The 26,505-nt window shown below is 37.8% G+C and overlaps 1 protein-coding gene across 1 annotated transcript; it reads left to right on the forward strand.

The window, feature by feature from the left end:
* Positions 1 to 161: 161 nt before the first annotated feature.
* Positions 162 to 25,527, forward strand: cckbrb (cholecystokinin B receptor b). The gene is made up of 5 exons (XM_079426904.1): positions 162 to 559; positions 17,589 to 17,837; positions 20,952 to 21,213; positions 23,656 to 23,783; positions 24,706 to 25,527. The coding sequence occupies exons 1-5, from the start codon at positions 397 to 399 to the stop codon at positions 25,233 to 25,235; spliced, it is 1,332 nt and encodes a 443-aa protein (XP_079283030.1). The 5' UTR covers positions 162 to 396; the 3' UTR covers positions 25,236 to 25,527.
* Positions 25,528 to 26,505: the final 978 nt, after the last annotated feature.

Genomic DNA, 26,505 nt, shown 5'->3' on the forward strand with positions numbered 1-26,505 from the left:
GCGCGTACTCCACAAACTCCCTTTAATGTCTCCTCCTCTCCAGGATGCTCAAATCCCTGAATCCCACCGGCTCACCCCTAAATTCCCACCCCTGCTGTTTAAGAGCTCATCAATAAACCCTCAGCCCAGTCCACGCGTGAGAGGAGACTCAGTGGCGCTCCGCGCTTCATCACATTCTCACACAGAGCAACTGTGCCTTCAACACACTGCTGAGCAACAACGCTTTATTTCAGCGTGAGCTAATCTTATTTCACCCTACTTAACTTTTTATTGATTCTTAATTTATCCTCTTTAAATTTCTGCTCTCTAAGCAGCTCTTTGCGCTCTCGTTTAGACACTTATTGTTGACGGATAATTGCGAACTACTAATATAAAATAGTTGTGGTTAGGTCCGAAATGGATTTACAAACGCTAAATGATACATCTGGGATTTGGGCATGCCTTCAGCTTCAGAACAGCTCGGTTCTGAACGAGACCTTAAACGGGAGTCTGGAGATTCCCAACGGCACCTGCGGAGACCCGCTTCTGCTGCCCAAGACGGAACCGGCGCGCCCCAGAGGTGAGGATCTCCCGACACACACTCAATACTAGAACGTCGCATTCGTTCAAGACACTCGTTCTCCTTCACTATGAGGTACCAAAGCTTGTCATGAACCTGTTCTGACACCATGGAGAGGTCGAAGCATCCTCCAATGGCTTGACGTAAAATCAGGAAGTGGTTGCGGGTGTTAAAAGTATATTAAACACTTTGGTAAGCACAATTCAAGTTAGACTGGTGGAAGTTTTAGTTAGAACGCTCTAAATGCACGCGTTCGACTGAGGAGGTAACCATGGTAACAGTACTCTGCGCTTTTCGTAGGGTTCATCAAACATATATAGGCAAGGCAATAGGCTTTATGATATACGCTATTTATGTATCGAGAGTATAAAAAAAGTGTTGTTAAAAAAGTCTAATAGATACTGGACGTTTTGCGTTCTGGAAGCGCCAAATACAATTCGGTTGCGCTAGATGAACCTGAAGAGATTGCTTCCAGAAAATCAGGTTATGAGAAATGTCCTTAAACTTCCATCCCCTAAAATTCACTGAATATTTCGCTTTCTGGAAATAAATGACATACCATGCCATGTGTTTGTCCTGTTGCACTCCTTACCTTTGAACAGGTAGAATACGACACGGTAGCCTATTCACGGCATTTCTTCAAAGTGTTGTTATATAATAGCCTACTACAATCACTGTATGATGGGGTGTTAGGGAAAGGACAATGGTTTTTACATCCTGGGAAACTGTAAATTCATTTCTGCCAGCATCGCTGCAGTTTTATTTGTAACTGCAGAGAACTGCGATAACCTCGTTTAGTCTGATGCCGTATTTGCATCAGTCCACGAAAGTCGCCAGATGTAAAGAAACCAGATGTAGTCTATAGGCTATTTAAATAGACACCTGCGAGTGAAGGGTCTATGAAGGGCTGTTAGTGTATTAGTGTCAACTGTAGTCAAATCATATATATATTTATATATATATATATATATATATATATATATATATATATATATACGCTATATATAAAGATTTCATAAAAATATTTTTACATGGCTGCTGTAGATAAGCACATGACCAGAGTTCTGTAATTACAATCTCAGTCATGCTCCATATAGCATGGCATATTTGGGATATATAATAGCTCTGAATAATCCCCAACTCTTATAAATTATACAGTACAATACAATGTCAATACATAAGTGGTCACATTCATGATCAGTGGGGAAACATAAAGCCCTGTTTTTAATAAATGTTGGTTTAATTTATAAAAGTTTAAAATTACATTTAATGAGGCAAAGTAAAAAACACTTTCACTAACCCTTATAAAGGTATATGCAATTGTTTCATTAGGCCTTGTCTAAGGAGTATAATGCATGTGCTCATACCGAATGGGGGGGATTACATGAGTTCATTTATTTCACAAATCAAAATGAAGCCAGCAGTGTCTATACAAGAAACAGAGTTTGTAGCCTTTCCACTGTTTTTAGAATCACTGCCAAAGCAAGTTAATAATACAGCAGAGTTCACTGCATCACCCTCTGGGCATCATGATACGAGGGTCTGTTTTAGCACGTCAAGAGATTATGTATCTTGTGCAAATGAAGTGATGACAAATTCTACATATCCGCATTAAATGTTAACTTTAAAACATAAATAAAGCATGAAATATTCCAAAGTATTAAAGAGAGGAAAACCAATATTAGCAATAAAGTTAGCTTTGCTGGAAGAAAGCAGATGTTAAATATTTCTCAGACAAATTTTCCTTATATTAGATTAGTGATAGACATAATATGACTGGCTCCAACTGCCACTTGCAACATATCAAATCATAATCACAGCGTCCCCAAGGCTTCACGATGTTGTGCACTTTAATAGGATTGAAAATTTCATGGTTGTGACTGGATTTTTAAAAGAACAAATGTGAATGTTACAGTTATTCTCGATTGCACACAATTCATGAAACAATTCACCATTTACATATAGTCATTTTGCATTTTCTCACAACTATAAACAATCTCAAAACTACAACTTGTGCAAACTTCAAACTTCCAGGTCAAAATCAAATAGTTCAGTCAAAAACATGTTTTCTTTAGTCAAACTCAAACATTGGTGTAACGGTAACGTGCACCAGGGAACACAGGATCCAGAAATATGATGAAAAGGAACTTTAATGAGGAATAGCAAACGTTTCCAACAAAACGGTTACTTTAAGACTGGACGATGAAACTCAAGAAACTAAAGGCTTATAAAGACAGAGACGAATGAGCAAACGAGATGAACACAGGTGAGAATACTTAATGATGATAGACTAATAATGAACTAATTACAGGAAACAAGAACAGGAAACACCAAATATGGTCAAAACAGAACTGAAAGGAAACCGACACATGACAGATATCGCCCCCCTCCCGGAAGGTGCGTCCTGCACCGTAACATACACACAGGGGAGGGGGAGCGGGCGCCCTGGAGGCTGGAGCAGAGCCAGGACAGGGAGGAGACACGGGAAGCCTCCAGGGCGGATCAGGGGACTCGGGAGGCCATGGCGGATCCGGGAGCTCCGTGGCCTTGGCCCTTGGCCTGGCCACACAGGCCGTGACTATATGGCCCCCCCAAAAAAAAAATTCTTGGGGAAGTTCCCCTCTGGGAGCCATTGAGGAGCGGGCACTTGAGGGCGCTCTGGAGGAGCGGGCACTTGAGGGTGCGCTGCAGGCGCGGAGCTGGATGGAACCAGCGGGGACACAGGAGAGCTGGACGGGACCATCGGAGACACAGGAGAGCTCGACGGGACCAGCGGAGACGCAGGAGAGCTGGACGGGACCAGCGGAGACGAAGGAGGGTACTTGCGAGGAGCAGGCACTGGAGGGCCCTTGCAAGGAGTGGAGCTGGCCGACTTGGGGAACTCAGGAGACGAAGGGCTGGACGGGACCAGCTGAGGCGAAGGAGGGCTGGACGGGACCAGCGGAGACGAGGGAGATTCTGGGGTTAGAGTGGGCTCATCAAACTCCATAGGTAGCGCCATATCAAGAAGCGCTGGAACAAGTGTCGGTGGGCCTGCCATACTCTTTGCGGGCGGGCTTGCCATACTCTCTGTAGGCGGCGGCAGCACAGCCATCGCCGCGAGCGGCGGAAGCAGGCTGAATATCCCTGGACCTCCCTTGTGGGGAACCAAAATCAGTATTTCTGTATTTGGTCCAGTCCTCAGATGATACAAATACACACACTATTTTCCTGCCGAGAGAACACTAGTGAGATCAATTCAAAACATTGTTACAAAAACCTCCTTTTGGGAAATAGGAATCCTTTTGCTAGTCAATGTCTGTTACAGGGTTAAATAGAGGGGTGCAAATACAGTAAAATTCAGCAATAAACTTTAAGAAACTACTGTAAAGAGATCTTACAGTAGATGAAAAGCACTAGAAGAGAAAAGTTCAAAGACCAAACAGCTGAAAATACAGTAAACACGCATTGGAATTTACTGTCAGTTACTGTAAATTAACTCATTCATTCAGCATCCTCTGCCAAATTGCATTACAGTATTGGTAATATCCTTATCTGTTACAGCAGTTTCTTAGTCTTCTGATAAAAGACTTCTCTGCCTCGCCTAGACAGTCGTCTCTCAGTTCTGCAAAAATAGAGTACACGTAAAGACTACTTGGCTACAAATCAATAATGAGTCTGAGGGAGTACAACATGTGCTACAGTATTTACTGTACATAGAATAATAAAAGTTCTTACATCTGAAGTGCTGCTGCTATGTACTGTAATTACAGTATATTGTACGTGTAAGTAGTATTGAAACCTTGTAGATGAGCCTGTAGACCAACTTCCCTCATGGTCAATGCATGCAGAAGAACATGGTCAACTATAATGCTTTGTATTTCATCAGGAACAAATGACCTTTGACCTCATCCCTTTCATTTTTATTTCCCCCTCCAATTCCTCTTTGTCTCCCACTACCAGGATTACATGTTTTTGTGTAGAGATTTTGCAGAAAACACTGAGAAAACTGGAACGTGTGTGCAAACAGGTCAAATGTGTTAAAAGTAGCTTGTGAATGAATCAGTTATAGCGTGCTGCCAATCGAGAAAAACTGTAAATTAGATCATTTTTAGAGCCATTTTAGACTAATTTAACTAGATATAACTGAATTAAAATAATATATGCACAAGAAAACAAAACAACAGTAATTATATGTGATTAAAAATAATGACAAAAAGCAAAAAATAAATAACAAAAACAAGTCATTGTTCATCACTATAAAAATGCTTATTAGCAGTGTTGGGAAGGTTACTTTGGAAATGTAATAGGTTACAGATTACAAATTACCCTATTTAAAATTTCAATTACTTTATTAATGTAACTGATAATATTTGATTACTATTATACATTTCTAATGAAAGTTTATAACTGTTAATCTTTTTCAAACATTTAGCTTTAACCTTACAGTAGTACTCAACACTAATTACTGACTTTCAAAATCTTTATTGCTTTAATTTAGATTATAATAATCCAATTTTAAAGTACAGCCACCACAGCCATATTTTAGCACCTCTTTTTCATTGAGATCGATCTGAGGTTGACTACATATTTAAAATCAGTCTTTGCATAGCTATGACAGGAAACACTGGCATAAATGGTTAACCTTAAAAAATAAAGCATATACATAAACCCAAATAGGAAGTAAAACAGTCTAGAATAAGCATGAGGCCTATTCTGTCATAAATTCTTGAAACATTGATGTCTCATATTTCAGAGCAGTCAATGTAATTTGGGAAAGTAATCCATTAACTATGTGTGTGTGAAATTATTAAGATTTTTTTTGCATTTTTATTTTATAATTAAATTGCGTAATGCCATTACATGAAACTAGTTACTTCAAACACTGTTTGTTAGATAACATAAATTGTGAAAATGTGCTACATTTAACATTTAAATGGTTTTACTTATGAATATTCACTCAATCAACTTGACTTCTTCATTATAAACGTAATTTAAGAAGTCAGTTGAGGTCGAAACAGCTCTTTGATACACACTACTACACATGCTCACATTTTACAGCAAAAATGTGATTTCTCCTCTTTCTCTCTGGGTGCTTTGATGGAAGCGTTCAGCATACCTCCGGGCGCAGGCTAAATTTAGTGCATTGCCACTGAGGAGCCTAATCAGAGACTGCTCGACAATACACATATTTGCTGTCCATTTCCTCCATCAGCAGAGGCTGTTGGACTCTCTGTTCTTGTGTTCAGTATAAACCCTGATCATCAAACACACGCCTGTCATTATCGCCATCACACAGTGCTCCAACAGTGCTCTTCAAATCCACAGATTCTGGACTTGTAGCATACACTGTGACTGCACACTCATTCATTTTTCTTGATGATGACTCCAGGATGGCGTGCACATGCTTCAGGCAATCAATGTCATCTCAGTGATTTTCTGTGAATCATAGTCAATCTCTTCACTGTACTTGGCAATGCAATGATTTGCATTGTGAATGGATCTTTTATTATTATAAGCCTATTTGTTTTGTATGGAAGCATATTTCCGCCACTGAATATAATCTTTGAATAATATCAGTCTTTAAATGTGTCACGGTGTGGTGCAGGAGTGAACGCACGAAAAAGAAGAAGAATAACGATAAAAAGAAACACAGAACTGAATGCAACTTATATGAGGATAATGACTAGACACACCTGAACATAATGACACAATCAGACATGAGGAAAAAGGTTGCACAGAGCACATGGGGAATGAAAATACAACAAAACGTCCATGGGTGTGACGGAATGCAAGATATTTATAGTGCAGCTGAAGTGTACTTGCAATAGTTCCACTTTAGCACAATCAAATATGCTTCAGTATATCTTTAGTTGGACTTCAGCACTACTTCCGCACAATTAAAGTGTATTAAGTACAAAATTAGTTGTTCTGTTTAGCAGACTTTAAGTATACCAGTTTAGTACACTGAAAATAGTGTGTAAATGTATATGTAATATACTTAGCATGAAATAAATGTATTTCAAATACAATTTCTCACAATTAGATTTATTTGTTTATTTAAGATTTCATGGCAGGGTCCCACTGTATATTAAGTGGCCTTAACGACTATGTACTTACATCAAAAAATAAGTACAATTACTTATTGTGGTCATATTGTATTACAAAACACTTTGAGGTGGGATATGAGTAAGGTTAGTGACAGGTTTGGTGGTATGGGTAGGTTTAAGGGTGGGTTAGGTTGTAAGGGATGGGTCAACAGTGTAATTATAAATGTAAATACAGAAATTAATTACAGATGTAATTACATGCAGGTATTTTTTAAATATAAGTACAATGTAAAACATGTATGTATACAATAAGTGCATTGTACTAAACGATTAATTTAAATGTAAGTACATAGTCCATAGTCATTTGCTCTGAAACAATGCAACCTCTGATCTCAGGTGACACGCTTGTTGAGTTCGCTCAGGATGAGGTCTTCAGTCATGAGCTCTTATCATTTAGATGAGTCCAGTGATGAAGCTAAGATGAGGTTAGCAGAACGTCATGCTTTGGCTTAATATAGCAACATTTGTGGCCAACAAGTGATTAATAAACTTCCTTGACAGATCTTGATGATGATGATTGACACCAATGATTGAATCCAGTCATTAGATAATTTACTGCTTTAAACTTCTCTTCATAGTGGGTTATGAGGGGTCTCTTATGAATGCTGTATGGCTTCATACAGATGCAATGAATCAGCAGTCAGCAATGCAGAATAAATTTTTCACACTGTTCACAGTAAAAAGACAGAAGGGAACATTGCAATGTTATTATTGCAGTATGCAGTGTGCCTGAGTAGCTGTAATGGCCTTAATTGACAAATTTGTCCTCGGCACATCAGACAGTGATCCTAATCCAAATTATGGCATTACCTTTGTTTTTGGCTCTAATGTAGAAGCAAACGACTCACAAACATTTGCTACTCAGTAATTTAAGAGACCAATAATTATACATTTGTGTCCACATTGCATTACTTATCCTTTTTAAGATTTTCATTTATTTGTGTTTGGAAAGAAAGCAGTGTCTGCAGTTAACTCTTTTTTTAAAATGGCAGTATTTCCCATGTTATCCCATGCCTTCTGCAACTCAAGTCAAAGGCTTTACTTTGAATGTACAATTGATCTGTCCCGTTTATTTTCCAACTCACCCCAAATTTACTTGATGGGTTTCAGGTCCAGACTTTGAGGGGGCCAGTCCATAATTTTCAGTGTTCCAGCAGATTCCTTCCATCGCAGATAGTTCCGGCAATAGATTTATGGGTATTGTAACGGCCAATTCAACAAAAACAACTGAAACCTCTTAAATATGCCAAGTGTTCTAAGAATTTTGCCCACTACTGTAATAGTTAATATAATAGTTAAAAAGGAGGAAATGACTATAGGGCCTTTTTTTGCTGCCAAATGTTAATTATTTGGGGTAGTTTTGCCAGTTTCAGTGTCATTTTTGTCCAGAGTCCAGGACAAATTATTACACTGCAACAGTTTCATGTGCAGTTAGTCCTGTTTTCAGTATAACTCAGTTATATGTTTTCAGTTCCTAATAACTTCAACATTTTCTGAATGTTTATAAAATTGTTGCCATCGATAACGACTTTACCTAACACTTGAGACTTCAGTTGTAAACTTGTGTGGGCTCTTCCACTCAGACACAGCCTGTCCTGATGCAATCTCACCCTCCGACACTTTTATGGTTACTAACACCTGCAAAGCTCCCAGACTCTCTGCAGATTGATTTCACGATGTCGGGAGGAAATGATCAGTTTCTGTTGTGTTTTGCTCACATAATGTAAGGGGAGGTCGTGGCCTAATGGTTAGAGAGTCGGACTTGTAATCCAAAGGTTGTGGGTTCGAGTCTCGGGCCGGCAGGGATTGTAGGTGGGGGGAGTGAATGTCCAGCGCTCTCTATACCCTCAATACCACGACTGAGGTGCCCTTGAGCAAGGCACCGAACCCCCAACTGCTCCCCGGGCGCCGCAGCATCCGGGTGTGTGTTCCACTGCTGTGTGTGTGCACCACTGCTCCGGGTGTGTGTGTTCACTGCTGTGTGTGTGCACATTGGATGGGTTAAATGCAGAGCACGAATTCCGAGTATGGGTCACCATACTTGGCAGTATGTCACTTCACTTCACTTCACTTCACTAATATTGGGACTTTGAATGTAAACAGCAGAACATTTCCCAGTACTATACAGCTGTTTACACTATACAGTAGGTCTGAATAATCCAGAAGGAGATAAGCAAACTAAGGGGTCACTTAAGGTAATAATTTTGCAGGAATGAGCTACAGCCACGAATCTCTCTAAGAACACAGCTTGAAGACTTTGAACACGTTTATACGGAGGAATGCTGGGTATTCAGTCACACTAAGATTGCATAGAGACAGGCTGTTCCAACAGCTTAGTACTTGCCACACAATGCCACACAACATTGTGCTGACTATTATTCTTTAAAAAATAGTAAGTGACATTTTTTCTTTTGGTGTTCTGATCAAATAATGAGTAAAAATAGGTGTGTTGAGAAAATAAATAGTTCATTCATTATACTGGAAACAGAAGGTCAAATCATGCAGATTGCATTTTGGGATACGGGTACAGAAAAAAAATGTATATTATGCAGTCTCTATTTCACAAAATACACATAACATAACTGGATTTCTTCAAAATATACCACAGTACATGGCTAACAAAAACAAGCTGCAGGTGAATGTTTTTCCTGAGGTTTCTCATGTTGTGAGTAATTAGAGAATAGTTGATTATTTCAATTACGGACAGGCACTTGGCCTCTCTGTAGATAGGCTACCAATTACAAAATATCATTCAGGAAACAGCATGGATTGCTTTGCTGCTTTGGGATTATTGATTACAGCCTAAATGGACTGTTAACCTCTGACTTTGCCTGACAATCGAGCTTTCTCCCAAAATCCATGATTAGACATTGATCTATTTTTGAATTGATCACTTGTTGCTGCAACAGTGATGGAACTGTTTGTAACTCACGGCTTTATCAATGTTGGTGAATTACTACTTTAAAACTATAGTACTAAAGCAAAAGTAAACCAGGATTTAGAAGAGTTTTACTACTCTTGAAAAATTCAAAGAAAACACTATTTATTGGGGCCATATATTATTCTCAGATTTTATGTTATATTTTTAAATCTCTATATTTTAATATATTTCTGTGGCTCAAAAAAAAAAAAGAAAATAAAAAAAGTAATTTTGCGCAGCAGCTAGGGCTGCACAATAAATTGTATTTTAATCAAGATCACGATTTCAGCTTCTCTCAATTTATTAAGCATAATTGTCTGGCAAAAATGTCAGTTGGAGTTTAACAATCTCCACTGAGATATTCTGCTCAAGAAAAAGTATAATAGTGTTTTTTTTATTTATTTTTTATTTTTTGCTGTATTGTTTTCTTTTTGTAAATAAATCTGGACACAGTAAATTCAAATGAGTAAACCTTACTTAAAAAAAGTACCAAGTGAAGTGAAATAAGAATAGTAATTTGTACTAAGAAAGGTTTATTTAGTATTCTAAACTTACACGCAAGTTCTGGTAACTCAGAATCACTATCTTCAACAACTAAATGATTAAGTACAATAAATTCATTTGTTTAAGTTTAGCTAACTAATGTAACATTTCCTGCAACTTGGAGTTTATTAGTTGTATTTACTTGAACAGCAATATAATTTACTTGCTAAAAGCATGCAATCCAAGTAAGCATTACTCCAGTAACTTAAGTGCTTCAAACATCCATTATAAATGAATGAAAACAATGGTTCTATTCATCACACGCATGCAATTACTCATTCATTTAAGGCAGTGACAGTTCAAAATTAAAGGCAATGTACTTATGCTTTGCAATGCAGCTTTAACTTGTATTACAAACATTTTTAAACATAGCAAAAACAATCTGATTTAGGGTATGCTTCTTGAGTTTAAGTATGGCACTGGGTTGGCCGCACCGGTTGTCAGTGGGTTTTTTTTTCTGTCCCAAATCAAGTATCACACTTTAAGCAAACCATGCAAAAGGACATTCTCTTGATTTGTGCAAATGTGAAAGTGCGATAATTAAGTTAATATATATATATAAAAAAAAAAAGAATATGAAGGTATAGATATTAATAATAAATAAAATATGATTATAATAATAATAAATAAAATACCTCCTTAAGGCAACAATTAGACAAGTATTATAGCACTGGTTATAACAATGACTTGGAGTATGTGAAATGCTGTTGATATGTGAGGAAACACAGTTTACACAAATCTAAAATATTCATGCAGTCACACGCCGTAGATTCATAATTCATGCAACTAACGTTCATGATATCTCGATTCCTCTTGATTGTAATTTTTTCATGCATTCCTTCTCTGGTTTGAGATCTTTATTCGTAAATGGTAGAGTTTTGGAAAGGGGAAGTTCAGCTGAAACAGTAGCTGTGCGGCTCTAGAGGTGATGTGTTGTGAGATGGAAATGCATGAGGGATGATGAGAAATCATAGTGATGTTTTGTTTATGTGGGATACAGCCAAGGCATTTAATGACATGAGCTGTTGTTTATCCCATCCTTTAACAAATATTCAGTTCACTTTTAAACAATATCCATCTGATTTAACGATCTGTATATCTTGCATACACATTTTAGATAATGTAAAGTATGGAAGACATCATGCTATACGTTTTTTTTCACATTATTTAAAGTATTTTAAGTATTTTACCATACTCCCATACATTTTGCATCTCAAACATTAACTTCTTCAGATGGATAAGCAATAAGGTAAGCTGCAAAAATAACTGTCCGTTCTTTTCACTGCACTTTTCACCTTTAATAAATACTGACAGTAGATTTTTAATGCCAAAATAGGGTTTACACAAGCACAAGCTGTTATTAAATTTGACCCTGTTGATTTAGGTTTGTAATAGAATGTAATATAATATAATGCAACTTAATGTTATGCAAGCCAATGTCAGTTTGTAAGCAAGAAAGTACCCTTTTTAAACACGAAACTACATTCGCAGCAATGATAGAAGAACAATTTTGAGTTCCAGAAATAACCTTTCAGTTAACAGATCTTAAAAGAACCATATTTTTCTTCCAGTGTTAAGGACATACCAACAATCGTTCCACTTTAAAGAACTTTTTGTAAAATGAAAAGTTTCCATGAATGTTAAAGATTCTCCCTGGAACCATAGATGCCAATAAAGAACCTTTATTTGTAAGAGTGTATGGTGGTTTGAATGAAACATCACCCTCTGAATGGTCCAAATAGATTTTTTTTTTTTTTTTTTTTTTTTTTTAAGATTAGTGGATACCAGTCTCATAGGACTAAATAAATGATCAATGACCAGCAGTGTTTAGTTTTATACTGACCTAATTCGTGCTAGTCCCTCACGTGCAGCAAGTGACTGGCAGTTTTAAACACCATGCTGTCTTGGATGGTTTGAATAGTGATGTGACTTGCAAAGGTTGACAGAACAGGTTTTTGCGAGATAGGACATGTTGAGAGATCATTCTGAAACAAACATCTGTCACATATGCCAAGACTGCATGATGAAATATACTGAGGGAGACATTCATCCACAGGGAGAAGAGTACAAAAGAAAGAGTAATTGAATTCGATTAGACGGCCCCTTTGTAACATTTCAATTGGCAAGGGTTTCATTCTCTGTAATCTAATTTATTGTCTCTTTCTTCCTAAATCTTTTCTCCTGACTGAGTTGTTTGCATTCACCAGTGTGTGTTTCTGATTTTTTTTATATGTTTCTGTTTATAAAAAATGTCACTCAGCCTGTTTGGTCTTTGTGGGCGGGCGGTCTAAGGTGGTTTTTCACAACACTGTTTTCAATGCGTTTCATTTACACATCAGTGGCGTTTTGGGGGCTTAAAAATGCTAACTTTTGAATACGGGTTTTAAGGTGCATGTTTTTGGAGACGTATCGTTTTCAAAACTAAGAAAACATGAGTTTGTGACAGTGGTGGCATCATGTGCATTGCTTATTATGTGTTCAGTCTATAGGTATGTGCATGTAGTGCATGTGGTGTTTCTTTAAAAAAGTGACATCACCAACTACTGGCCTGGCATACATAATACAGCATTTTTAGTCATTTTCGCTGTGTGTAAATGGGGGTCGTTTTGACAATGCCTGAATGCGAAATCAAGCAAAGGAAAAAAAAGTGCATTATTGTGATGTAAACATACCCTAACAACCCTTGTGAAAAAAGAAGTGCACTTAATTGTATTGAATGTGCATTTGTAGTACTTCTAATCTTAAAAGTATATTTGGTTACACTTTATTTTAAGGTGTCCTTGTTTAAGTACTGAATAATATTAATTAACTACATTTACTTACTATATGGTTAGGGACAGGATTAGGGTTTGGCTTATAGGGTTACTTGTAATTGTAATGTACTTATGCATAAATAATTGTTATTATAATAGTACGTACATGTAACATATGTAACAAGTACACATTAAATGTTACTGTATATTTTTAAAAACCTGTGCTTGACGATAATATCATATTACTTAAACAAAAGACCACCTACTGTAAGTACACTTTCATAATTGTTAAGTACACTTTTAAAATTGTAATGCTGTAAAGGGGTCAACGGATGCAAAATTCACTTTACAAGTTGTTTGAATATAAATGTGTGTTGGAAGTGTGTGTACACATCCATTCTATAATGATAAAAATCCACCCAGTGTTTTTTTTTTTTTTTAAATCCCTTTTCTCAAATCAAGCACCTACAAACGTGTTCCTTTGAGGCTGCTGCATTCTACACATTTTTGCACATTTTATCAGAGGGTATATTTTTTTTACAAGCTTTGCCATTTAAATAGTGACTAAGAACCCATCTAAAGCTCTCCTTTTTCTTACTGTTGATACTTCTATGAAAGCATACATGAGTTTGAACTGAATGTAATGTTTCAGACATACCCTCAGGAGTACAACTGCTTGTCACTCGGGCAGCAGCCTCAAAGGAACACCTTTGTACATTTATGCAAAATGAATCTAGTTTGAAGCATATATAATATAAGAGAGAATTCAAAATAGGATATTAATCCAATTACCAGCAATGATGACACATACTGTTTTAACCCTCAATCAAATCAATCCCATCCCAGACGAAACACACCGCAGTTATCTGACACTACTGTAGCAAATTAGCTCAAAGTGAGATGAACATAATTAATCATAACAGGTTGTTATCAATTATATATTCATCTTCAGGAATTAACTGTAGCATTAATAGTACAATAAAATGATTTGTTTGTCCGCAGTACGGACAGTTTTAATCGTCTATTGACTCTAAGGAAAATTATTTCTCTGGCCACGAAAAATTTATTTCATTACTAATACTTCGCTCATAGAGCATGTAGCAAAACCGGAACATTGAAGTGACCTCGTTCTGTGAGCCGCAGACACAGACAACCAAGTGTGAATACATATGGATGTTTATTAAACTACACTACAGAGGAACATGTAACACTGAACTCAGCACAAACATACATTAAACATAGATGCCAACAGAAGGAAGGCATGGAGAGAGCGAGAGAGAGAGTATAATGGCAGGATTTGCACATCAGCTAAACACAACCTGTTAGAACCATCAAAGAATTACATCACCTTAATCAAAAGGGGTCGAAGCCTAGAAGCGCATCTAAATAGTTAACAAGCGGTTACTTGCATATTGGTTTTGTTGGTGCTGAGTAAAGTGTCCTGGTGCATGTATAATGCGTAGATTCTTGATGAATTCCTTTAGGAGTGAAAGCTTCGTCATTCCAGCCATGGGTTGACTGGTCCGACGTTAAATCGCCAAAGTTACTGAACTCAAAACTGCCAGAAGCTTTTCCACGGTGATGTGTGTGTCCAGGGCACCGAAGGTGAAGAGAAGAACTCACCTTTGGGTGTGGGAGAAGTTTTATCTTGTTTCCCTGTAACACCCTTTTTGGTTAGTTTGACCAATAACAAGGCACATAGTTTCATCGGGAAAGTGTTTCTTTGTCCGCCTTGACACCTCATTTGCATGTTTTATGACTGATCTGGAGACGTGGTGTAATTTTTCCCACATTACCGTAAAAATAGTATGATGCATTTCACGATCACATAGTGCACATCATTGTTTGAGGAATAAAGAGCAGATCATTTTGATATCAAGAAAGAGACATCTAAAAGGTATTAAACCAGAGATACATTCATACACCTGAATATGAATGCTTAGAGCTTCCTAATACGAATAACGAGTGGTAACTAGGCTAATATAATAAGGAAACATACACACAACACATGCATATACCAGATACATTTGTAACTGATTAATTTTGGTCTAAATAAAGAACATATCTCTATGTGTGTGTTATGTATCTTGTAATCGTGGGGGGTAGTCCACTGGTCAGTCAGGCCTGGTACCGAGGGTCATTTAGTTCTCTTGGAATGTGTTTGAAGTCCGATGGAGAGAACAGATAGTCAATTCTGTTTAGCATCTTTTTGACAGTGGGGGGGACAACCACTGGCAATTTAGCACCCATATAAAGGTAGAATGTGGGGCCAGGCTGTGAATTATATGCAAATGTCAAAAGGCTAAAAGGGTCTCTTAAGACATGAAGTCCCAATGACCATCAAGGATCATAAGCAGATGCTACACTACTAAGTATTTCCCAAGGCCTTTGAAACCCATGACTATGACAGAATCCACAGCAATCCTCAAACAGTTTATTTCATGCTTCTCCCACATAGTGAGGCTAATACGTTCTACAGAAAGTAGTGCCATGTGGAGGATACTTGATAAACACGTTCTACTCGCAACAAAGACAGAGAAAGTAAGAGATCGATTTTGTGTCGAGCCACTAATGCGGACCACATCTCTCATGAGATCAAAGTCCTGAGGATGTCAGCAGCATTTTGGTGGGTCTAATCCGTTAAGACCAGTGGGTACAGGCGATCAGTAATGGAGCACACACAGAACCCTGCGCTGTAGTCAAACGTGGCCTCGATTGATTGCTTTAGCCTGACTAAGCCACAAACAGGATATGACTGTTCACAACCCATAATCCTCGCTGCTCATGCTGGCTCACATTGACTACTCTGTGCTGTCTGCAGAGGCAGTAATAGAAAGCAGCTGGAATATGTTGCACTTTGCCAAAAAATGGCTTCTTTTCAATGTCTGATATTTGGGCCCCAAAATTAAGGCTTAGTATTCAATACTCTTAGGGAGGATTGTTTATAATGTGGAGATTTTCTACGTCAAAAATCATTAAAGCAGGACCAAATGAAGACTTAAAGGGACAGTTCACCTTGAAGACTTTTTGAAAAAGTATCAAAAGTCAAATGGGTCTATAGTTTTGTTTTACACCCCAGTGATTTTCACCGTGAAACAGTTAAAACAACATTTTGAAACCATTTGGCAAGTTTAAAATGTAATAATAAAATTTGTATAAACACATAAAATATATATGTATATATGGTAATAAAGTTACCCGCATATAATTCTCTGAAGTTTTTGGTTTCAATTATAAACATGAAGTGTCTTATGAAAGGCTCCATATTTATGATACTAATAAATGAATTCATTATAAGTTTGTGGCACTCTAGCAGAGTTACGATTCATAGTCTAATATTGTTTTGCAGTATTCGTACAATTTTTCTCCATTAGTCACTGTATTTCCCCTTTGATTGATCAATAATCAGACAACTTTCCAATTACACATTAGAATCTCAGTTACAGATATCAAGTTTCCAACTCATTGCTTAAAACAAAGTGATGGGATATGTCAGAAAGAATGATTTCCTTTTTTAAAATTCTGATTTATGGCCACAGAGATCAGCTAGAAAAACACAATCCGTCAGCCGTGTCTGAAAAAACACACAGCTTTAAGTGTTTGAGTGAGCTGTTACATTCTGTGGATGTTATTTGATGATGGCTGGATTTTTTTTCCATTACTAGCACGAGGTTGCATTGAGGACCATTAGAGGCATTTATTGCTTCTAAATATTCAGCAAGTCAGCAAGAAAACCTGACAGTACATGGACATTTATAGATTAACTTGGTAAAACAATGTATGTTATCTAAGGGTTTTAGAACCAGCTGATGTGGAGTAGAAAAAAATGTGTATTTCACTGTATATATATATATAACTCAGTATAACAGTAACTGAGATTCTATATATATATACCTTTAAGGAGAAACATTTTACCATATGCTAGTAATTATATATAATTTTCCACCAGGAAATTGCTGACGGTATGAAAAATAACCTCAAAAAGTAACCAAGGGCAAGTGTGGAGAGTTTCATTAACTGAGGCCTTTTGAACATTACAGTAATTAAATATATGTGCAATGATCTGGCATATTTAAAAGTGATTAGTGATTTTAAACTGAGCAATTAAATGTCACTTAAACCCTCCTCCCATACCTTTCCCAAGACTTTTAACTCATCAATGACCGACTTCATTTCCTATTATCTAAAGTTAACCCTGTAGAGACTGGCATATGGAATACTTGAACAAATCTTTCAAGCAATGAGATCTTTTTAATAGTAGAGCATATATAAACTTTTTATTACACAAAATGCATATAAGTGTTATAACATATCATACTAAGATATTTAAATGCTCAGTTTTATGTTTTTATCTTCATATTTGATGCATTTCAAAATGATTTCTCTAAATAATGATGTATGGTGTAACACTTTAGTTTTAGGGACCAATTCTCAATATTAACTAGTTGCTTATTAACATGCCTATTACTATATGTTGTCTGTTTATTAGTACTTATAAAGCACATATTAATGCCTTATTCTGCATGACCATATTTTAGATCTCTTATCCTATTGCATTAATCCTAATCATATTGCATTCCTAAATTTAACAACTACCTTATTAACTATTAATAAGCCGCAAATTAGAATATTTTATTTTAGAATATTGCATTTAGTGTTGTTTATATTTTGTCATTTTAAAAGCCTTTAATATGTTGATCTGTTATTTGATCTTTGTCTTTCAGAAATGGATTCTCTGCGCATACTGTTATACTCTCTCATATTCCTGCTGAGTGTGTTTGGTAACCTGCTCATCATTGTGGTTTTGGTGGCGAATAAGCGAATGCGGACAGTGACCAACTCATTCCTGCTCTCCCTGGCCATTAGTGATCTCATGATGGCTATTTTCTGCATGCCCTTCACTCTTATTCCCAACCTGCTGGAGGATTTCATCTTTGGAGCAGCCATGTGCAAGATTGTAGCCTATCTTATGGGTGAGATGGACTTTCATTTCGACTAATCTTAAATGAGGCATGTTACCAATGTACCCCATAAATCACAAAAAAAAAAGAAAAACAGAACAGCTACTTTGCACTGAATATCCTTCTGGCATATGGCACCCAGGGAGAGTCTGTATACTGATCAACTTCACACGCACTGGAAAACATTCCAGGCTTCAAATGCTATTGCCTAGATCTGCAGAACTTTACGTGACTTCAAATCTTTGAATGATATTAATTTTAACTATTTTTAATTTAGTCTTTACAGGCACAGTCAGCAATAGTCAGAATACTTATGCATATTTAAATGAAGTCATTCTTTTCTGTGTAAATACATCTCCTTTGAGTTTTTAAAGATGTTTCAATACAATTTTTTTTTTTCTATCCTGGCAGCAGTAATTCATCATATGATGATCTAATGATGGAGAAAAGCAATAAAATGCACGTAGTACAATGCACGGTATAGTAAGGAGAACTTTTTAAGAGATGATTCCAGTGGCTGGATCTCAATGATTGGCCGATGCTGTCCAGACCCAGGGCTGAATAATTATTGCTTGAATTATTAGTTTAGACATTTAGACATATTCTTCCACTTCTTCCACTTTAGTTAATTCAGTTGTGGACAGTGGTTTTTGTGGGGAAAATAACCATGCAATTACCATGCAAACTGAGAAAGCCTAATAAAATGAGTTGTATCAATGTAAATCTTTGAGAGAGAGAAGAAAAAAAAAATCACTATTTACATCTAGATACACAGTACACACTAATATGCTAAATGTATTTTTTATTTTTATTTTTTTACTACGTATAAAGCACGATGCTGGAATGAAGTACAAGAAATGAAGATGCATTGCACTGACATTTACAGAGTAAATTACTTATTGAATAAAGCAACATACAGTATAGCCTAAAAACAGCTCTTCAGCATACTGGTAATCCCCCAAAATGCAACATAAAACTTATTTTAAATATTTACTCTCCTCATCTAGTCCCATGCAAAGCTTGCAGGAAACTGGAAATTCTCTGCCCAATGGCAACAGAAAATGATCCATGTAGTGTACATTTTACAAATTTATAATTTAATTGAACAGTAATGCTTTTTGGCTTGCTTTGTTGGGGTCTGAAAGACACTTAACTTTCAGTAATTTATAATCAATATGACCGCATTGACTTACACCATTGGATGAAAACAAAACTTAAAGCGAATTAAGCTGGATGATGGTACTATTGTCTTCTGTGCAGATGTATCACATCTTGCACATCGACACTGGTATTGAATCAACATTGAACTGACTCAAACAGAATAACAACATTGCTGCCTTTTGAAGAACTGCTTATAGCTTAACTGAACTCGTTTTAAATGGAATAACTTCACACTGTTATTGATCTGAACTGAACCAAGCCCTGAACTGACTTGAGCAAAATAAAGACACTATTGACTTTTAGAGCTTCTTTACAATAGAATCAGAACTGATTCTGATTCTAATTGATTCTGTTTTTATCACTGTGAACCCAACACATATATATACAAAAAAAAAAAAAAAAAAAAATATATATATATATATACTGCATGTCATGAGCAGGGCTCCGTATTGTAAAAACCACTACAGAAATAAAGTTGACTGATAAAATTAAATTGAACAAGCAGGGGAAAAAAGGTTAATAATAGTTAATGTAATCTATACTTTGAAAACATTTTTCAAAACCATTTTTTATTCATCATGATTAATATTCACGAGCCAAGTCTACATGAACTATCACAATTTTCTGCGCAGAATTTTAATTAAAAAAAATTTCACAATCTATTATTGTAGCATCATGTACTTCAGGTTTTGGCTTCTAAACAACACATACTGTAAGAACCGACACAAATAAGCTGCAATATGAACCAGACTATAAAGCACAAGTCAAAATTGGACTGTTGTTCATTTGTAATACAGTTAGCAGGATGTCAGATTTTGGCACTGCCCCTAGCTTTGAGAAATTGGCCACTGATGTAGACGTATGTATGAATGCATCGAGCTTGATCTGCACTGTTTCATGGATCACTGCCTCCCTAAATGAAAGTCAAGGCTCATCCAGCAACAGCCAATACAATGCCAAGGTCAGATTTGACACACAAGGGCTGCTGGCAAATGATTTGAAGGGGCAAAAAACCAAAAGACAATTCTGTTCTGGGCAGCAGTGGACCATATTGTTATGCATTTGCATAAAAGTCACAGGCACACGATTCAGGTGTGGTCTGAAAACAATTACACTGTCATGTTTTTTTTTTTTTTACTGGCATACACTGGTGATCAGATAGCGATTCTAAAGGATGTTTTTCTCCTGCATTATGTTGACTGTCTGGTGGAGGCCCTGGAGATGACACAGTTCACGAGAGAGCAGATCTTATTTGCTTGAGTGTGTGTGAGTGGCCTACAGCCCACACAGTGTCAGAGTGCGACAGTGCAGCACATCCAACATGCTGTGCCAGCCACAACCTCCCTCTCACTGTTTGTTTTTCGAGGGGCGGAGAAGGAAGGGGATTTGTAAAGCAAAGAACAATATCCTTGGTATGAGCTCTGGTGCGGAGGGCGAGATCAGATAAAAGCTCTCCGGCGATCGGGGCAGTAATTCCTCAAACATGAAGGGCTGTCGGAAATCTCGATTTACAATGCCCGCCAACAAGAATGCCATTCTGCTATTTTTTTAACTAAGCTTTGTATTTTTGCTTCCTATTTTGCAAAGCATCAAGCTTTCGGGGAAATAAAAACAGATTTGCAGTGAATACGTATAGAAGCAACTGAATCAGAAAACTTGGTGGATAAACAGTTTAGACAAGATCTTGACTGAGGAATTCAGGGAATGCCACTTTAGTGTTTTCACTGTAAATTACAAGAAGACCGTTCACTTCCAACAACTGTACATTTAACAATATTTTACTGTAAACTTGTATATTGCACAGTTTACATTACTGTAAACTGTGAAATGTCTTTTTAGATTTATGACAGTTTTTCACCATTTATAGTGAGGTAACGTACTAGTCAGCCAGTCAACATATTCTTACTATAACATTTTTATAGTCTTTTACAGTTAAAATTACAATATTCTTTTGATTTATTACAGGTATCTCCGTCTGCATATCTACCTTCAGTCTGGTGGCTATAGCCATTGAGAGGTACAGTGCCATTTGCAACCCGCTAAAGTCCCGGGCATGGCAGACCCGATCCCACGCCTACAAAGTAATTGCTTCCACCTGGGTCCTGTCCTTCCTCATTATGACACCCTATCCCATCTTCAGCACACTGGTGAAGTTCATCAAGCCCAACAACATCACAGCTCACATGTGCCGCCATGACTGGCCAAAGAGCGAGGTGGAGCAAGCGTGGTGAGTGTTCAAGTATAGTTGTGTGCTCATCTGACTTTATTTTATAGGACAGTAAAGTGGGAAAAAGGACATGACCTAGGTCAGACTCAAATCTGGTTATTCCAGAAACAGCAGTCTGTATACATGTCCTGAGCACATGCACAAACCACTACACCACAGCTCGGACAGTTCATCAATAAATGTACAAAATGTAGCTTTGTTAATAAAAAGTAATTTTATTATTTTAACAATATTTCACAATACTACTGTTTTTACTGTACTTTTTATCAGATACATAAAAAAATAATAATTTAAACAGTAGGGTACAATAATAGAACATTTTTGTTTTTAAAGCCTCCAGAATGACTCATAGACTTCACTGGAAGTGTATACCTGTTCATTTGTATACTGACATACTTAAAATGATTGTCTGTGGTAATCAAGAGCATGCCACAGACGCTGTCCTTAAAGCTTAAATTGTTTTGTACTCTGAAAATTCCTTTAATTGGAAAAGCATCCTGTTATTAGTCGTACCTTAACAACATCGACTGTCTGCATTTGTCTCAACATAAGAGGCAAAAACAGAGACACAGCGACAGTCACTGTGCAGTGCTCTGATAAGGAGCCGGGGTCTTAAACATCTGTTGGGTGCCTCCTGCATCACATTTATGTTTTATGACAGCTGTTGCTAGGTAGACAGCAAGGGACGACAACAGTACCCTCTCCATGTTCTTCTGAGTTTGCTTGTACATTTTTCTAATTCTTTCTGCATATTCTGTTACAGTAATAAGCCACGAGAGGCTGGGCATTAAAGTGGTTTCATTACAGGGAAGAGGAGTTGTTAGGCACATCACGAATATGTTCCCTTAAAGCTATGCCAAAGCATGACTACACACTTCTTAGGATAATTATCAATATTTAAATTAATTCAGAATTATAATCAGAATAAATAACTCTTTTGTAGAATAAACAATGTTTTTATTAGTCTAGGTGAAACAGTGTTCATTAAATCCGACCATAAGTGGCTAACTTTTAGACAGATGTATGAGTGAGTGGGTGTATTTATACACTATATTGCCAAAAGTATTGGGTCACCACCTTCCAATGAACAGGTTTGACAACTTTAGTAATTTACATGAGTACACATCTTAATGTTTAAGCATATAATGATATTCTAGGGAATTGTGTGCTTCTAATTGTATTGCAACAGTTTGGACAGGACCCTTTTCTATTCTAACGTGGCAGTGCCTCTGTGTATAAGGCAAGGTTCAAAAAGAAATGATTGATTCAGTCAGTGTGGAAGAACTTGACTGGTCTGCATAAAGCAAAGTCCTAATCTCAGTTGAACACCTCAGGTGTGATTTTAAATGCAGAACTTGAGCCGGTCCCTCCAGCCAATATGAGGTCAGGGTTTTACAGCCTTTAAAGCGGTGGGTTACGACCGATCTTGGACCTGCGAGTTTTGAATCAGAGCCTTCACAAGCTACCTTTCAAAATCCTCACGCAGAAACGCATTTTCGAGTGCATCCGCCGCCGAGATTGGTTTGCAGTGATCGACCTGAAGGACACGTACTTTCATGTCTCGATTCTTCCTCGACACAAGCCATTTCTGCACTTTGCGTTAGAGGGTCGAGCATATCAGTACAAGGTTCTGCCCTTCGGGCTGGCCCTGTCTCCCCGTGTTTTCACAAAAGTCGTGGAGGGAGCCCTTGTTCCCATGAGAGAACAGGGCGTTCTCATCCCCAACTATCACGACGACTGGCTCATTCTTGCTCAGTCTCTGGAGCAGTTAGGCAAACAAAGGGATTTGGTGCTCGGTCACCTCAGCCAGTTGAACCTTCAGGTCAACTGGGAAAAGAGCAAACTCGCCCCAGTGCACAGGATCTCTTCTCTGAACGTGGCCGACTGAATGGGAATGTCACGGTTACATAGGTAACCCTCGTTCCCTGAAGACGTACGTCCCGTCGCCACAGTCGCTGGACCCTGCTGATGCTGCCGCCTTACCTGTTCGGCTCCTCAGCGAAAACCTGAAGATGCAACGCACCTGCTGCTCATTATATACAAATCGTTTTAGCTGCGAGATGACCAGCTGCTGCATATGATTGCATACAATGCATTGCATGTGCATTGGCTCGTTTTAGTTACACTCAAAGCAGATTGGCCTCTCTAACGAGATTCTTATTCGTTGTCCGACGTACGTCTCTGTTCCCTCCTTCAGGGAACGAGGGTTACCTATGTAAACAAGATGTTATGTGAAAAGCTGGACTCTCATTCTGACGGCACCCATTCACTGCAGAGGATCCATTGGTCAGCAAGTGTTGTAATGCTACATTTCTCCAAATCTGTTGTGATGAAGAATCAAACTTATCTACATCTTAGATAACTTGAGGGTGACTAATCTTTCACTTTCAGGTCAATTATTACTCAAAATGGAGTTTCAAAACCGCTTTAATTTTGTTTTAGGTGCATCCTGTTGCTATTTGTTCTGTTCTTCATTCCTGGAGTGGTGATGATCACTGCTTATGGGCTCATTTCTCGAGAACTCTACCGTGGAATACAGTTTGAACTGGAGCAGAAGAAGGGACAGAGCGGTGAGACAATTATGAAGTCAATAACACAATACCGTCTAATTTAGTGTCATGTTTTAGTAAGCCCCAGACCATCCCACTGGGTATTAAACACGCTAGTCACTGTGATCATATTAGATGACCTACCCTGAGGATTTAATTGGTTGTGTGTACAGGTACAGCCATGGCCATCTGTTTTTGAATGAGGCTCAATTTCCTAAGTAATGAAATGTGACCTATTGGATTTTTGAAAATATAATTGCAGCTGGACAACATTTCCACAACCTCCCCTAAAAAAGCAAGAAGAAAAAAGCAGGAAATATAAACTTCAATTGTAGCCTTAAATTGCTCATTGATGGAGCTCTTACAAGTTTATATCTTCTGGATTGCTTTGAGTATGTCTACAGTATTCCACTGTTCTACTCTAAATCACATTCTATTAATATTATAAATATGTCTCCATTTCCCCTGGGCTGCAGTAATCTAGCATTCAAACTCTTCAGCACTGAGTCACCACTCTACCCATTAAGATGTTTTCATTCGAATTAGTGAAATGTAATTTCCTTTCCCATTTTATTGGTAACAATTTGTGCAAAAGAAGGAAACTCAAGAATGTCAAAATACAACCTGCTATGGGGTCTTATGAAGGTTATTGTTTAGTGAAAGACACAAGGGTTTTAAAACATTTTAAAATGAAAACTCACTAGTGTAAACAGGGCCTAAGAATAATGATATATTACTATAATAATTATAATAATTCTCCAAACTTAAAATGTAGCTGACAATGACACTTTCATCATATTTGGATATGAATTCTGCCTTGCAAGCAGTACTTTATTCAGAAAATGCAAATCTAGTTCAGAATGTAAGCTTGCCCTTCATCTGTATTTATCTAAATACTCCCTCTGAGATTATTTTTGAGGAATGTGCAATGTTTCCTTTTTAGGAATGAAAAATGGTATCAGCGCCACTGTCTTATATAGCACCGATGATGGAGATGGCTGCTACATCCAGGTGTCCAAGAGGCCCAACTCAATGGAGATGTCAGTCCTTACCCCAACAGGCTCTGCAAAGGTGGACCGACCCCGCAGCAACACGTCCGAGGCTAAACTAATGGCCAAAAAGCGAGTGATCCGTATGCTCATTGTCATCGTGGCCATGTTCTTCATCTGCTGGATGCCCCTGTACTCCGTCAACACCTGGAAAGCGTTCGACCTTCCCTCGGCCCACGAGGCTCTTTCTGGAGCCCCCATCTCATTCATCCACCTGCTGTCCTACACATCTGCCTGCGTCAACCCAATAATCTACTGCTTCATGAACAAGCGCTTTCGAAAGGCGCTTTTCACCACCTTCTCCTGCTGCTGCTGGCCCTGCCGCAGAAGAGGCTTCAAGGAAGGTGACGATGAAGTTACTGCTACTGGAGCGTCCATGTCTAAGTTCAACTACACCACTGTCAGCACAATGGGACCATGCTGATTCTCAGAGGACCCAGGCTGGGCAAGAAGGAGACAAATTGGTGTTGATGTTGACATATTGCGAGGGTTTACTTTGGTGAAAGACTTTGATTGTTTATCACCTACTTGCAGCAAAGCAAACCACATGCTACATCAACATCTGTCATTATTTTATGATCCATGATTGTTCATGTTATTACATATACACTAGAGACTTGTATAAATGTATATACATAAGGTGGCATCTAACAACTTGGTAGGGAAGGTCAACACCAACCTCACCCTCTTCTGTCGAAGGTCTGTTATTCTCACTTAACAAAAAAAAGACACCAAAAGACTGCCTGCGACATTTCTTTCTGACAGAACTGGGATGTTGTTTTGGTGTAGAAGAACCAGAAAAATGTTAATTTTTTACCATGAGTAACAATCTGCATTTAAGATAAAGTTTGTGGCATAGAGTTTGCTGGGGAAAAGTTTGGATCAGATGCGAGCAGAGCAATGGCTCTTCGGAATGAGAGGAAGCTCATTGGTTGCCTTTATCAACGGAGCGATAATTTTGAACTTGCTAGATGTTGTCAGAGTCAGCAAGATCATCAACTCAGCAAGAAGCAGAGTTTGTGGAGCTGTTATCGCTCACTGAGAGGCAGCTACATTAACCGACTTGCTCAAACGACTATATAAATGACTTAAAATGGCTAGTAGAATGCCAGCTTTGCACTTTATGTTAAATTGTCCCTTTGTTGTAGTTTTAAGTGCCTGCATAATGTTTTTAAAATCCTTTCTGAGGTCAAGGTTCATCAGGAAAGATTTCATTCATAAGATCAGGACTCTAAAACACATATAGTAGCTTTCCAAAGTCTGAGTCAATAGGATTATACTAAAAGTCCAGGCCCATTAAAAATACGTGCCTCTAAATACATTTCTGCAGCATCGTTATTACGTAACTTACTGCATGTTTTGAGGCAGTTTCAAAGTAAAACGTCCAGTGAGTGGCGCTAAAACACGAGTTCAATATGTGACCCTGACCCATTTTTGTTATGTTGAAAGCCTACAGGCACGTATTGCTGTGTTTTTATTATGTTGCTTCAGGTACGTAATGCGGTGGTTCATAATTCAAATATCAGGGGAGTGCCGCTAAAAGTTAATGCTCTATGATGTTGGAAATATCCTCTACACTAAACCTAGTGTTAACAAATGCAAAACTGATATAAAAACAGACTTGTCGATGTAACGGTGCCATTTGACCTTCCTTATATGCAGGTTTGAACTGTTTTGTTGAACCATAGTTTAAC

This window comes from Barbus barbus (genome assembly GCF_936440315.1).
Source record: "Barbus barbus genome assembly, chromosome: 10".
In the NCBI taxonomy this organism is placed as follows: Eukaryota; Metazoa; Chordata; class Actinopteri; order Cypriniformes; family Cyprinidae; genus Barbus; species Barbus barbus.